A 16,250-nucleotide genomic window follows, 5' to 3' on the forward strand; every position below is an offset into this window, starting at 1 on the left:
ACCCCACGTAAAGACCGTCTCAAATCTTAACTGTCAATTAATCTTCCACGGTATACTCTTTCAGGTAGATAACAGGTCGAGGCCAAACAGCGAGGTGGACCGCAAACGGGCATCGATCTGCGGGGGGAGAGCTCCGGGGTTGTGTAGGCTCAGAGAAAATCTCGAGGAATCACCTGATGATGCAACGGAATATTTATTTGGAACAGGCGGAAAGCGTAATGTCACACAGTCCATTAATATTCTCCGGCTGCATCTGCGTCTCGGCTCTCCGCTCCGCGCCGCCGGAATGATTAGGGTGACGGACGGCGGGGCAATGACACAAGAAAACAACCTTCCCACCTCCTCTCGTCTCCTCTCTCCACACCTCCACCCCCCTGCTCTCTCTTCAGTCCTCCTCCCCTCTACCCTTCAACACAACAGCCATAAATTACCCACTTTGCTCTCAATATTATCAGGGCTGATCGTTGCTGTCCATAATTAGAGTAGCTGTGTCGCCTAGCTTCCATTAAGCCAACAATAGAGCCTTGGAATAAGGCCACTTTGGGCAAATAACGTGTTGAGAACACTTGACTTTTGTGAAGAGATAGCGACAAGCATCTGATGCCATTACTGAACAAAAAAAAAAAAGAGCTGGTGAGTAGCTGGTTGGCTGGCGGCTTTCTCGAGTGCCAAGGACACGGAGACCGCAGTGTCAGCGCTATCGCAGGGAATACACATACACACATGCACGTATGAACACATATACAGTATGTGGAGGATATGTGTGTACATCAGGAGTGTGCAGAGGGGGTGACGGAAGGGGCACGAGCACCAGTGCAGTACACATGGCACCTGCCCCTCTGGCCCTTTTTCATTATTTGTTTGTTTGTTGTGGCATCGGGATTTCGTTGGAAACAGCGGTATTATACAGGATATAGACTAAAAGAGGGGTCCCCAACCTGACAGACCCCTGTTTTAGTCGGACGGGTGGAAGGGGGCTGCGGGGTTCTGATGGGGGAACAGTTTCTCCGAGAGAGACACGCCAAGGCAGAGTGGAGTGTTTTTTGTATTGTTTTTCTCAAAATCCGAATATCAATTGTAAACTTTGGATAAAATAGAATGACATAAGCCCAAATAATAACCATATTTAAGCAGGCGCCACTGTGTGGTTTTAGTGGGGGAAAGAAGACAATAACTTCTTTCCTGACATTATTATTTTTCCTGAAATGATTTTAATGAGTCGCATATTCCACAATAAATGACTTTATTAAGCCGGTGGGAAAAAGGAGATGAGAAAGTCCAGACGATGAGCAGATAGTGGATTTATTTTCTGTGCAAGATATGCATATTTATGAGGTGCCTTTTCTGAACGCGTCCTCATTGGTCGAGTCCAAACGAGTCTTTATTGGTGGAATTGGTGTTTGTAGCTCGAGTCACGACTGTAGCGCCAAAGAAACTGACGGACAGAACACATACAGTATATGGGTTGTGAAAATTCAACAGGTTTTGCTGGAAATGGCATTTTAAAATGCTGTTCATGTGCTCTTTTTGTTTACTTTGTGCACCTGCCCCTCTTAAGGTCTCTGTATGGGCCTGGTGTAAACACACATATATATTGTATATATACTATATACATACATAGTGTATTTCCTCAACTATAAACCGGTACTCAAATAAAAACCAGGCCTCAAATAAATGCTGGGGGCAAGGTCGACACAAACAAATAAAGGCCTGCCTCAAATAGAGACCGGGTAAAAAACCAAGGATGGGTAAACTCCCGGTGCCTGTTGTATAACTGGCATGCCAGTTAAGCATAATGTACATTTCCACCGCTTTATATTGATAAATTCAACAAAATAATATTTTCAACACTTTGTTGTTCTGGATTACTCATTGTGTGAAACGTAAACCTAACTTTTTGGAGAATTGGCGTGGAATTTATTTTGCCGTTTCCCATGTTGGTTTTTCATGTCGGTTTTTATTTGAGATGTATTTGTTTTCGTACATTTCTTCTTGTATGAAATAAACATTTTAAACCCAACTCCGCAAACGCGCAATCTCCGCTCCACTGTGCGTTGTGGCCGTTCCCGTGTCTCCGAACCGGGAAAAAAAATCATGCGAGTGCTGAGAAATGACAAAGAGATCCCTTAAATTGAAAACAGTGTGTTTTTATTTTATTTGTATTTATTTTGAGGAGCACAGAGTTTTGGTTTGGGTTTGGTTTTAGGGTTTGGTTTGGGTTTTTTTGATATAAAAGCCTGCCTCTAATATAAGCCTGCTTCCAATAAAAGCCTGTTACCCTCTGCAGTTGAGGTAAATAAAAGCCCCGGTCACTATTTGAGGAACTACGGTATGCACACACATGCTCCTCTTAACGCGCCTACATTCCTTCGACAGAGACACAAATACAAATATGGTCACAGTGCATGCTGAAGCATAGCGGAGCTTGTATTTCAATCAAACAGTGTTAGGTGGCTGGCTGCTGAGTTCCCTCCTGGGCTGTGGAGAGACAGCGAGAGAGAGAGAGAGAGAGAGACAGAGAGAGAGAGAGAGAGGGAGGGAGGGAGTCGGAGAGTGCACGCTCTGTATTCTGAGCCGGGGCTCGTGTTTGATCTCTGTCATCGCCCCTCTAAGACATCATTGTGTAACACTGTAAAAGCGGGCGGCTTCACAGAGGGAAGGAAATATCAAGGAAGTTATTCATAAATATTAGATAAGATCAAAACAGCCGCTTGCTCTCAGAGTCTGAGCTCCTGGGTCAAGCCATCCACAACACGCCTTTGATTTCTCCTCTCCCATTCAGGCTGAGTGCAGAGAGAGAGAGAGAGAGAGAGAGAGAGAGAGAGAGAGAGAGAGAGAGAGAGAGAGAGAGAGAGAGAGAGAGAGAGAGAGAGAGAGAGAGCGAGCGCTTGCACTGATATTAAGGCCCCGTCAGAAAGAGTTGGGAAAACGCAAAAAAGAAAACTGGGGGGAAATTGTACATGGTCCAATCCAGCTGCTAATCAGCCGGTAATAAAATTTAAAAAAACCCACAAACACAGTTTTGTTCCGTTTTCTGGTCGAAACTTCTTCATTATTCATAATTCTCGTCTTGATGAGGATCCCTGACGTGCACGCAGAGTTGAACCTGAGGAGATTAATAGGCAGCTTTCTCCGACGCCCTTCCCTTCACCGCCCCCCCCCCCCCCCCCCCCACACACACACACACACACCGACACCCACACCCACCCACCCCTCCACCCTTCCACCCCTCCTCCGGAGCTGGCACAAATTGGTGAAATATCACTTTGATCATGCCTCCCGAACAACAAACAAAACACAAACCTAATTAGCCTAATTCAAAATCGTTCCAAATGCCTCTGTTTGTTATGAAAGCCTTCCTTCTTTGTACCGCTGTTAAAGACGAAAATAAATTGGACGAGGATCATTGTCCTCGTCCTCGCGCATCCATCGCCGGGCTTTTGTGCTGATTTTGTCGTTCGCTTGCGTCCTGCTTTTGCGCGCGTCCTCGGCAGGTGTGTCCTCGCCTGCGTCATGTGGTCTTTGGCCCTCCAGCTGAGTGTCAGCAGGGGGCTGCCGGTCAGTCCCCCATGCGCCAGAAGACCGCCTATCTGCCTGAACCAGAGCTCCCAGCAGGAGCTTCTCTCATGACCATTCGCTGCTGTCACTCGCTCCAACAGGCTGCTGATGTCAGATGGCTCGGAGAACAACGAAGCCAGGGATTGAGTGTAATTCACTGCTCCAGATTAGATCGATTTCTCCAAACTAGACGCCTTCGAGGGCCGACATTTTATTCCGGCCAACTGGGTTCGGGCCGAGGTCCCGGGGTCTGTTTGTCATTATGTGTAGTAACGGTCCCGAGTGGATCTGAGGAAGTGCTATCGGTGCCGATCACCAGAGGTGCATGTGGAAGGCAGCTGGGGAACATCGCTGGGCTATGTGCAAAGATTGGCGTCTCAGATTAGGAGGGACAACAACACAAACATTGAGTGCAGCGGAGTCCGAGAAGAAGAGAGTACGTGTACGCCTCTCGCTAGATCTTAGTGGTGGCTGTAGCTCCTGAAGTAGAGCGGTTGTCTGGCAACTGGAGGGTTGGTGGTTTGATCCTCAGCTCCTCCTGTCTAATTTGCAAAGGTGTCCTTGAGCAAGACATCTAGCTCCTGACAAGCTGGTGGTGTCCTTGCATAGCTGACACTGCCAGGAATGCATTGCATGAAACATGTAAAGCGCATTGTGTGGCTAGAAGAAAGGCGATATAAATGCAGTCAGTATTATTCTTGTTAGAGCCTTTTCCATTTCATATGACAGTGAAAGGCCAGAAAAACAGCATTTTAGGATCCATTTTAATGATTGGATCAGTTCGGGTCTCGAAGATACAGTACAGGACCCGACTCGGATCCGTGTCCCTCTCCCCTCCGACGTGCGTTGGGTCGGTTCTGTTATGTCTCTGGAAATGGTCAGTTCCAGATCTGGAGATGAATTTCAAGTCTGAACTTTGGGACTATAACAGATTTGGGCCGTTGTCAACCGTCTCGTACGGTCTGGTTGCCCGGTCGTCCACTTTTCATATGTTCTCCGTAATTTTTGAAAATTCTGCCTAGGAAAATAAGCTATCCCGACGCTTTTATTTACCCCATTCAAAATGCTGAGTATCTTACATTACGTCCGCATTTGTCCAAAGCGACTTACTGTACAGCAACTTGCAACTTATACATACGGTGCATCGGTGGAGGAAACCATGCAAGGCTCATCGGCAGTAGTGCCTTGATCAAGGACACTACAGCATGGTACCCAGGATGAGGCGAGGCATTACCCGATGACCTGCTCTGCTCTCCTGAGCCACTGCCCCCTTCTTGAAATATGGATTCAAATTATGTAGAGTCATTATCACAAAATAGGGAAGTAATTAAAATTCGGTAACCATTTTGTCCGTCAATTGGCAACCCCTTCTAAAAGTTAGTGTTGGGCCCAGTCAGATGAAGATGGAGATGAAGGACAGATGAAGATCTGATCGTGGAAAAGGATCGTTCCGGTTTCAGACGAGGCCGACGCGCAGCCTCTACCTTGATGGTCACAACGGCGGCTTCCTAAACCCACGCTCTGTGTATCCTTCTCGCCGTGGAATCGAGTCCGCCAGTCGTTTGGCCTCTGGTGCCTCCCTTTCCAATAAAAGCCAATCCATTGTGTTGCCTTGGCGTGTTTTCCTTTTTCGCGGTCGGACGGCGTTCCGAGCGTTTTCGCTAACTGCGAGCAGCGCAGAGCCTACCTCGCGGGATTAGCTCGCGTTGCCTCTCTAACATATGCAATGACTGCCGGCGAGCTCTTCCCCCATTAGGTTGGCACATCAAAGGTGGCGGGAGAAGTTTTTCACAGGCAGTTAAAAGTGGGCTCAGTGTGGATCTTGTAAATGCCGTCTTTGAGTCTGTGCCTCTCGGGGGACACTTCACACACTCCTCCACTCAGGAGAAGGAGAGGGAAGGAAGGAGAGCACCAGTGACAGGCATCGGGGGGGAGGGGGGGTGAGAAGAGAGAGATGAGAGGGGGAGGGATGGGGGAGAGGGGAAGAGAACGTGTGTTGTGTGTGTGTGTGTGTGGGGGGGGGGGGGGGGGGTGGCTCAGAGCCCAGTCCCCTGTCACCATGAGGATAGGATCTGTGGATGAAGAAAATTACTCTCCTCTTTCCTCCTCTCTATCTCTCTCTCTGTCTGCATCTCTCTCTCTCTCTCTCCCTCTCTCGCTCTCTCTCTCTCTCTCTCATCCTCCTTTGCTCTTCACACTTCACATGATAGCTGACAGTGAAAGTGGAGCATAGCCGCTTTCCTCTTTATTTTGAATCATGTTTTTCATAACACATAAATAGAGCGTGCGGCCGTCCTGGGAATTGTGTGATTCTATGTTTCTCGCTATAGCACCGCGGACACAATCGCATCCACAGTCGAAAACATTTTATCCATCATAGCGGTTTGTAGGGCTCTGGCGAGTTACTCAACTTCGCCAGGAATAAGAGATGTGGGGGGGGGGGGGGTTTGAACGCACGCGCACACACACACACACACACACACACACACACACACACACGCTCCCTTGCCTGTTGTTGCCTTTTTTTTTTTTTTACCAGACTGATCAATGCAAATGCTGTTATTTACCCAAGCCTGAAATGAAAAGACTATGGATCAATTTGATGCACTTCCATAAGGTGTGCTCGCCGGAGCCTCGCTGGCTTTTTCTCTTTTTCTTTTCTCCTCCCTTTCGTCTTCACAGCTCCAACCTCTTCCTACGGACCCCGTCTCTCTCCAAAGCCCTCTAACCCTGCTCATGCAAAATATACTATCACGCTGTCTCCTCCATCTCCTCTATCTCCACTCCCGTCGCGCATCTTCTCTCGCTCGCTCTCTCTCTCTCCCTCTTCCTCCTCCCTTGCTCTCTCTCGCTCTCTCTTTTTCAAACACACAAACACACCCACACCCACACCCACACACACACACACCCAATGAGTGACACTGGGCCTGCATTCTCCTGGGCTCTTTCTCTGTCTGTGTGCATGAGTGTGTGTGTGTGTGTGTGTGTGTGTCTCTGAGAGTGTATGTGCCTATGAATGTGTATATATATGAGCGTGAGATTTTGAGTGTGTGTGTGTGTGTGTTTCAGGCTGACCCACTTTCTGTGCTTGGCCAGGCTTGTGCTGCTGCTGCTGCTGTCTGCTGTGTTGTGCTGCTGGGGGGGGGGGCGTTCCCTGCATACCCTGCATACCCCCCCACACCCCAAACACTCCTACTGACAGCCAGAACGCCATGTATCCCCCCCCCCAACACATTGGAGACCTCTGCAGCTCTGTCAGCGCACACGCGTGCATGTATGAGTGTGTGTTTGTGTGCGTGTTCGTCCATCTTTGTATCTCTGAATGTTTACTTCAAAGGTATACCTCAGTGCAGAATACAGAAAATACTCTCAGAAATGCATGCACATGGACAGAGGCACACACACACACACACACACACACACATTCACCAAACCCCCATTAAACGTACACACACACACACTCACTAAACCCCCATTGAACGTACACTCACACACACACACACACACACACATTCACTCAGCCCCCACTGAACACACGCACACACACACACAAACACACACACACACACACACACACACACACTTAAATTGTAGACTATGCCCAGATCTGTATATTTTTAATTCCATCCATCCGTCCGTCCTCCTCCCCGCTGCTGCTCCTCCTCCTCTCTTCCCCCGTGTTTGTCTGGAGTTATTGTTTCAATCTTGCTGCATCAGGGGGCCCCTGAAGGTTATAAATTAAACATAAATGCAAATGCGCTGAGCCATTGCCCCCCCCACACACCTCCCACACCCCTTCCCGCCATTCAAACAGATCAGTGTGTCTGCGGATTAATATGAAGAACAGTGGGCTTTTTTTTAATGAGTGAGTTGGGGGGGGGGGAATTAGAGCTACGGCATGAAAAGCCGAGGCGCCATCATAGAATATGCTAATGCCTGGGTCCCCCGCACGGCAGATGAGATCAGACCAGCCTCTTTGATCTCGCTTCGACGCCAGCGGTGGCCGTGATGGTCGCGGGCAAAGCAGGGAAAGCGACGAGGGCGTCGGTGGGGTTGGTTCCAATCAGGAAAGGTGGAGGTATTGCGGGAGATGAGGCTGCAGTCATGGAGGCACAGCAACTGTTTGTTCATGTTTATTCATGGAATGAAACACGCACGCACACACACACACACAGCACACGTGCACGCACACACACACACACACACACACACACAGCGGTTTCAGGTATAGGTGGTTTGTAGAGTCGTCTAGAAAAACCTTTTAAACCAAGACTCGTTGGGATGACGTAAATTTAAAACAGCACTGTCACATGTTTAGAGTAAATATGGAAATGCATATAAAATATTTAAAAACAATTAAAACTGCTTTAAAGCCTATTGGGATGAAAAGGACACTAAATGCGTCCTGTCGACCCCAATATTATCCTTATAATGCTGGTGGGTATTCAGGTGCGTCTGTCCTTTTAAGCCACATATGCATGCACACGCACACACACACACACACACACACATTCAAACAAATACACCCCGAGAATGTCAATGCGTGGTCTTCTTTTCAGGGTTGTTCTATAGATAAATAGCCATCTGGTTGCGTTGCTATAGGCTGGGTGGAGTGTGTCTGTTTAATAGTGAGCACCACTAAGACTTTGTAGGGGGACCATAAGAAGAGTTGCGTGGCTTTTTATTCCCGGCCATATGGGCTCATGAAAACAAATAGCTGGCAGGTTTCTACGGATGTCACTCACTTTGATTTGTTTCGACCCCGTATCCAGTATTTCCATTTGGGGGGAACATCAACAAAATGGCTCTTTTGTACCGTAAGTGGAGCAATATCGGAAATAAGTACGAGTTGCATAATGTGCTCTAAAATATAAATAAAGGACTCCCGCAAAAGCACTGTCTCTCAGTAGGGATGTATCGACGGATACATTAAAAGTCATAATCTCACACTGTGTTGCTGAGACGTCAGGGTCCGTGCGCCCAATCGACCTGCAGTTACACCGTCTGTCCACCAGGGGTCTTCAGATCGTCGTGGACGCGGCATGAGACTGAACCATATCCTCTCTCTACAAGGGCAGTCAGGAATTAAGACTTAAATGTGAGACTAACCATGATGAATGCTCACAAAACAAGTCTTTTTTGGGGGGTTTTTTTGGGGGGGGGGGGGGTGGCACACACACCTTTGAACTTGACATCATTTGACAAGCGGCCTTGAAACTGAGTGATGAGAGTAGAACCACTAAAAAGGTGACGATAGCTGAAACTCCTCATCATCATTATCATGGACATTGCCGCCGCCGCCACCGCAGCCTTCCTCCACAAATCCCTTTCTTCTCCCCCTCTCTCGCCTTCTTTCATCTGCCCCCCCCACCCCCTTCTCTCTCTCTCTCTCTCTGTTGATCAAATGCAACCGGCCTCATCAAAGCGGACCCTCTGCTCATCCAGGTCCCAGCAGACTCCCCTCCGCAGCCCCTTCGCCAAGCGGCCCGTCCGCATGGAGGCAGACGACGGGACGTGCGACGCTCCGCACACGCGGGTTTCGTGCGATCGTCGCGTTGTAACTCCACTGCAGCCCACATGCGTCCACCTCCTCTTGAAATGGGGTTCACCTGGCAAAATAAAAGGATGTAATACGCCTCTAGAAATAAACACGCATATGATAAAGATTTACTTTGCAAGGCTTTTTCTTTTTCTTTTCTTCTTCTTTTTTTTTTTTTTTAACAACGAGTGATTACTTACTTTATTATTCCGAAGGCAACATTATTGCGCACAGCTTGCGATTGCGTGTGCGACTCCTGTCAGATCTGCAGAGAGCCGGGCCGAGGCAGGAGGGAAAACCAGACGCGGATCGAAATTAGAACCGTATGTTGAGCCAAACGCCAGGGGAAAGTAGTTGCATTTTAAACAACCCCCGCCAAAAAAACGGGCGTGTTTTCGTGGCGGTCGGGTTTATTCTAAACCCAACACATAAACATCGCCGTTTTATTTTTTCTTTTAATAAATATATATGTGTGTATATATATTTATTACCCCAAAGAAACCCGTCGATCCGGATTTTTTTTTTTTTTTTTTTCCTTTTCCCGGGGAGATCCAGTCCGGGTTTTCCGTGCGCCGCTCCGGAGCCCGGAGGTGGAGGAGCTGCTGGTGGAGCCCGCTGTCTCTGCGCCGCGCTGGGGCCACAAGGGCTCCGGGACGCGCCGCCACACTCGCCGAGCACCGGGATGGAGGAGAGGGAGAAAAGTTTGGTTTGAAAAACCCTCCTTCCAACTTCCAGGCGCGGAGCCGCACGGACGGACGCGCTCCACCGCTACCGCGAGAACAAAAGCTCCGTTTTTACTCTTTTTTTTTTCCCCTTCCCTTCAATATAGTCGGTGTTTTTTTTCCTCCATCTACTTACTCTGTTTTTTCCTCTTAGTTCTTTTCTCTTGTTTATTTTTTGGTTCTATCTATTCTGGTTTTTTCTCTCTCTCTCTCTCTCTCTCTTTGTTTTTTCCCCCCACCGGCTCTGCTCATCTGGTGTTTTTTTTAATTTTTTTAAAAATCTTTTTATTTGTAATTTTTAATTTTTGGCGGAGTTTGTGTCACCCCCAGCGTGAGATGTAGTGGCCATGGCTGCCCAAGTTGTATCGGCTCCGACCAGAAATAACAATAAAAACAAGAAATTGTCCGGGGGCTTGGGTCAGGAGCTCGGTTCGGGGAAAGGAGGCACCGCGCCGCGGACCGGAGCCGGAGCGGGAGATGGGACCCTGAACCATGTGGACCACCACCACCGGAACGCGGTTCACCCAACTTCGGTCAACCACAACTCGGACTCTCGCGACAGGGACGGCGGCGGCGGCGGCGGCAACGGTCTAACCGCCAATTCCACCGCCAGTTCCGCCGCTAAGATGAAGTATGCGGGCGGCGGAGAAGCCCCGCAGCCGCAGCATCATCCGCACTTCGGCCCCTGTCCCCCGCATCAGCAGCGCGCACACGTCCAGGGCAACAACCTGGACAGCGGTGGGCCAGACGGGGCGGCGGAGAACCAGCAGCACCACGGCGGCAAGGAGAACCTCCTGGCTGGGGCTGGGGAGCAGATGCCGGGGAAAGGTGACGGGGTCGCGGGTCTCACCCGTAAACCCGCGGACAGGATGATGGGGACCAGGTACGGCGACCCCAACTTGGGGCCAGCGGGGGGTGGCCCCAACAACAGCAACAACAACTCCGAATTTAACAACAACTATTACCCCTCAAGGCCCTGTTACGAGCAGCAGCAGCAAGGCGGTGGAGGGATGGGTGTGATGGACAACTCTTCAGAAGCGGGGTACAACAACAACGGCAGCAGCCAGTATAACCACTACCCCGCCGCCTACCGTGCGGGCTACGGTGGCCCTGCCTACTCCATGATCTCCAGGCAGCCAGGCAACATGATGATGGGGAGCAGCGGCTCCTCACCTGGCCATGGGAAGGGTCCCCCAGGGGCCTTCCAGAGGTTCCCCGGACAGACTCAGCAGCAGCAGCAGCAGCTTCAGCAGCAGCAGCAGCTTCAGCAGCAGCAGCAGCAGCAGCAGCAGCAGCAGCAGCAGCAGCAGCAGCAGCATCCCTCGGGGGCCACCCCCACCCTCAACCAGCTGCTGACGTCCCCCAGTCCCATGATGAGGGGTTATGGAAGCGGCTATCACCAAGACTACAGTGGCCCCACGGCCCAGCAGCATCAGCAGCAGGCTGGCATGGGCCTTGGGAAGGACATGGCTTCCCAGTACGGGGTCCACAGCTGGGGAGGGCAGAGGAACCAGACCCACTCCATGGCTGCAGGCAACGGGGGACCAGGCCTCGGCAGGACACAGGTAAAGCCTATAGTTTATGGAAAGTTCACACCTACATCTCAACTCACTGAGGGTATAACATCTAGTGTGCAGGGCAACTGTGTTTCGTTTGGTATGGACACTATATGCACATTGGATCCAGTGGAGTGCGTATACACATTATGTAATATCAGAAAGGTATCAATTATGACAATATTTTTGTCAAAGTAATTTTCAGAAAAAAACATACAGGCACCATCTGCTTAAACCATTGCATGTATTTCTGACTATGATATGGTAAAAGGGCATTTATATAAAAAATAAATGCTAAATAGGATACAAACACAAAGCCGATCTTGTAGAACATCATAATTATTATTATCTGTAAATTAAACACTGTTATTAATTGTTGGGTAAATGTGCCCTTAGCCTACGTGGTATCAGACACGTTGCAAAACGCCCTGTGTAGAGGACAGCACTGTGGCTGAGGCTCTCTTGTACACACAGTATACTTATATAGAATAATTACAAGGTTAAAAAATGAATCAAATTCAAATAAAGTCAAATAAAACACAAGGCCTTGATACAGTATATGTATACACACACACACACACACACACACACACACACACATATATATATATATATATATATATATATATATATATATATATATATATATATATATATATATATATACACACACACACACACACACACACACACACACACACACATATAAATAAATAAATAAATAAATATATACACAGTATACACACATATATATATATATCCAGAACCATGCACTCTCTCACACAGAGAACACATTTTTCAAATTGCTAAAATTTCCATTTGCACCATAAGAATATGATCTACATTTTGGCAAAACTACAATATGGAATTAAATAGAATAATACATTTTCTAAAAAGTTTTCATTAATTCCATATATATATATATATATTATAATATATGTATATATAATAAATATTGAACAAATATATAACATATAAATATATCACAAATATAAATAAATAATTTTCGGGATCATGAAGGGAGGTGAACCCCTGTGTCTGTGTGTCTGTGTGCCTGTTTCCCTGCAGTCAGCTCCTAGGTTTGAACAGTGGAGGTAAACTGGCTGCAATTCTCTTTAGAGGCTAGCTCCCAAGTTGACATCCACTCTGCCTTCTGATTGGCTCCCAGTTGACATCCGCTCTGCCTTCTGATTGGCCCCCGGTTGCCGTCCACTCTGTCTTCTGATTGGCTCTCAGTTGACATCCAATCTGCCTTCTGATTGGCTCCCAGTTGACATCCACTCTGCCTTCTGATTGGCTCCCAGTTGACATCCACTCTGCCTTCTGATTGGCTCCCAGTTGATATCCACTCTGCCATCTGATTGGCTCCCAGTTGACATTCACTCTGCCATCTGATTGGCTCCCAGTTGACATCCACTCTGCCATCTGATTGGCTCCCATTGCCCCCACTGGGCAGCCTACTAAAAGCTCTCTCTATTCATGTGAAAAGTGTGCAGACCTACAGCCAAGGGCAGGAGCAGCTCCCCTCGCTGAAAACACACGGTCCAACAACAACGCCACAACAGCGCTGTCCGCGGTGTGATTTTGATGCAGTGAATTATGCGCGCTGCTGTATTGCACATCTGGAGGACTGGAGGGTGAAGGTGGTTGAACATATCTTGCTGTCAAGCCTCTCGCAAACAAAAGCAATTCATTAGCCGACATTGTTTCAATCAAAGGCAATCTTCGGATGCCGGGGGAAATGGAATACCCGCTGACGTGTGGGTGTGCTGCGGCGATGCTGATTTTAGCGAAATGAACCACCTTTAATATGGTACAAAGGAATGAAAAGAACCTGCCGTGTCCTTTAAAAAAATAGTAATCACAATCACAGAGACACACCACGGGAGTGTATTGGTTTTAAAAACAGACCTATGTTAGGTCATTTTGAAAAAGATCCTTTCACAGCATTCCACTTAACACAGTCATATATTAACATTGTACAAAATACTGATTTATATGAGTGTGGAAAATTCTATTGTATTCTATCTATTCTATTCTATGCAATGCTATGCTATTCTATTCTATTATATCCTGTTCTATTCTATTCTTTCTAGCTATTCTTTGATTTCTATTCTATTCTACACTATTCTTTCCGTTATAGCTATCCTATTCTCTTCTATACTATACCATTCTATTGTATTTTATTCTATTCTATTATTTTCATTCTATTTTATTCTATTCTATACTATGCTGTTCTATTCTATTCTATTCTATACTATGCTGTTCTATTCTATTCTATTCTTTTCTATGATATTCTTTCCACCTATTCTATTATTTCTATTCAATTCTATTGTTGTAGTTTTTTATATTTTCATACTTATGTTTTTGCATTGCATTGTTTGTAATTTTTTTAGTTTTTTTGTAAATGAATGGCTCATACACTGTCTATACAGTGTGTGTGTGTGTGTGTGTGTGTGTGTGTGTGTGTGTGTGTGTGTGTGTGTGTGTGTGTGTGTGTGTGTGCGTGCGTGCGTGCGTGCGTGCGTGCGTGTATATATATATATATATATATATATATATATATATATGAGCCATGCATTTACTCCTTGAGAGAAAAAATGAACCACCACACATATATATATATATATATATTTATAATAATATTATAGTATATATAATAGTAATAGTATAATATATGTATGTACAACTTCCAGCATTTTAGCCATGGGTGTACCGTGCTACCAAGGCCTGATGTTTAATTCATAGTGCATAGTGACGGCCGCAGCTCACCAGTGCACCAACAGGCCGTAGCGAGAAACGGGAGGGAGCGAAGGGCGCAGTGCATAATACGGCCCCCAAATTGGCCCTGTGATTCGCCCGCGCTCCACTCCAGAGTGCACTCGGTCGGAGCACGCCTCTGTCACCTGTTGGTACAGCCCCCCTTCACCCCCCCCCCCCCCGCTCCCCCACCACCTCCACCCCCACCGCCGCCACCTTTTCACTTTTCAAATTCAATTTCCCTCCCCACTGCCTCTCTTCAGGAGCAAGCTGTGTGCGAAACGAGTGCGCTTCATTTACAATGATAGGGATTCTTTTTTCTCTCTCCCGTCACTCACTTGTCTGGCCGCTCACCAAAATGACAGGGCCAACCACTGAGTTTGTTAGTGTGTGTGTGTGTGTGTGTGTGTGTGTGTGTGTGTGTGTGTGTATGTGTGTTTGCGCATGTGCGTGTGCGTGTGTGTGTGTTCGAATGTGCGTGTATATGCATAAATCACAGGTATGCCTCCTCCGAACGCTGCTGTCTTTTTTTGTTTTGTTTTTAAATCACGCAGCCTATTTGCTGCAGAAATGGGAGAAGAGCAGGACGCATTGTTCATATTCTGTCAGCACGAGTCTTCTTTTTGTCTGAACGCGCGTTGAAAGCGCTCAGCAAAGCGCTCAGCAAAGCCGGGGCACTGTGAGAGATGTTTTAAAAGCTGGATGTAAGCTTGCTATCACGGCTGTAGTGGCAATACTCAATAGCGTTATTCAAGACACAATATCTTGCGTACAATTATGATGATCAATTTAGATTTACCTCATAGCTTGTGTGTCAAAATGGATTAGTTTACAAGTGTAATCAGAATTCACACGCACGCACACACACACACACCCACACATACACACACACACACACACACACACACACACACACACACACACACACACACACACACACACACACTGGAAACAATATAAGTAATTAGTGTGGATAATTACGAGGGCCCAGCAAGTTAGAAAACACAGCCTTGCTGCTTAGATAATTCCAGCAACAATTAATTTAAAATCTAACCTAATAAAGTAAAAAAAAAAAAAAACAACATCTGTAATATCCTTCTAATTTCCCACTAGTTCATAGCTCTGAGTTTTTGCTTTTTATATTTTCCGATGTTATAAAAGCGATATACAAGCTCCTAGTTATCCGTATCAAAGAGTGAACCAGATCCCAGCATCGGTAATGTGCTTACCTTGAAATGATCCCTGCTTGCAGAGCCGCGCGCCGCATACTGTTTACATTTCTCTCTTATGAATTATTAGTGTGATATGAACAAAGACTTTATAATGGGAGCGATGCATCAATGTCACATTGTATTATGCAGCGATCTCAGGGAGCCTCGTGCATAGTGATGGGCTCGACTCCGGCTGCCGGAACGTAATTTATGGTGCATGCTTTGCGTCGGGCAACTACGGTCGAGCCTACCCAGCCCCATCGGCAAGAGCAGGCACAGGTGTGTGTGTGTGTGTGTGTGTGTGTGTGTGTGTGTGTGTGTTTCTGTACTTGTGAGGACCGGCCTTGGAATTAAAACATTTCTGCTTTAGAAGTGCACCAGAAATATGCGTCCCCACTTGCCAGGAGTCTTTACTCGAAACCGACTTTGATACAAATACAGGAATGTGTGTGTGTGTGTGTGTGTGTTTTACTATATTTGTGATGTCCGGTCTCCAAATTGATTTATTTTGGTTTGGAAGTGCACCAGGAAAATGGGTCCTCACTTATACACTAGGTGTATTTACTCAGACCGCACTTTGATACCAGTACAGGTGTGTGTGTGTGTGTGTGTGTGTGTGTGTGTGTGTGTGTGTGTGTGTGTGTGTGTGTGTGTGTGTGTGTGTGTGTGTGTGTGTGTGTGTGTGTGTGTGTGGGTGGGTGGGTGGGTGGGTGGGTGGTTTGGAGATATATCCTTTTTATATGATTTACCCAAGATTTTTTGTTTAAATATCTTATGAAAGCACCAATAGTCATCCACAAAATATTGTCAAATTGTCAATATCAAGGTAAAAAAATATTGTCAAAAATATTGTGATATTTGATTTTGTCAACATCGCCTTGGCCTGTGTGTGTGTGTTTTTCTA

At 46.9% G+C, this 16,250-nt stretch overlaps 1 protein-coding gene across 1 annotated transcript in view; it reads left to right on the top strand.

Annotated features, from left to right (window-relative positions):
* Window positions 1-10,166: 10,166 nt before the first annotated feature.
* Window positions 10,167-16,250, top strand: part of LOC307238897 (AT-rich interactive domain-containing protein 1B-like) — a gene marked incomplete at its 5' end in the record, with an annotated part of 172,065 nt that continues 165,981 nt past the window's right edge. Inside the window, 2 exon segments of the mRNA XM_080012051.1 lie at window positions 10,167-11,063; window positions 11,109-11,384. Of these exon segments, the coding sequence (XP_079868177.1) occupies window positions 10,167-11,063; window positions 11,109-11,384 (1,173 nt within the window).

This window comes from Zeus faber, assembly GCF_960531495.2.
Source record: "Zeus faber genome assembly, chromosome: 13".
In the NCBI taxonomy this organism is placed as follows: Eukaryota; Metazoa; Chordata; class Actinopteri; order Zeiformes; family Zeidae; genus Zeus; species Zeus faber.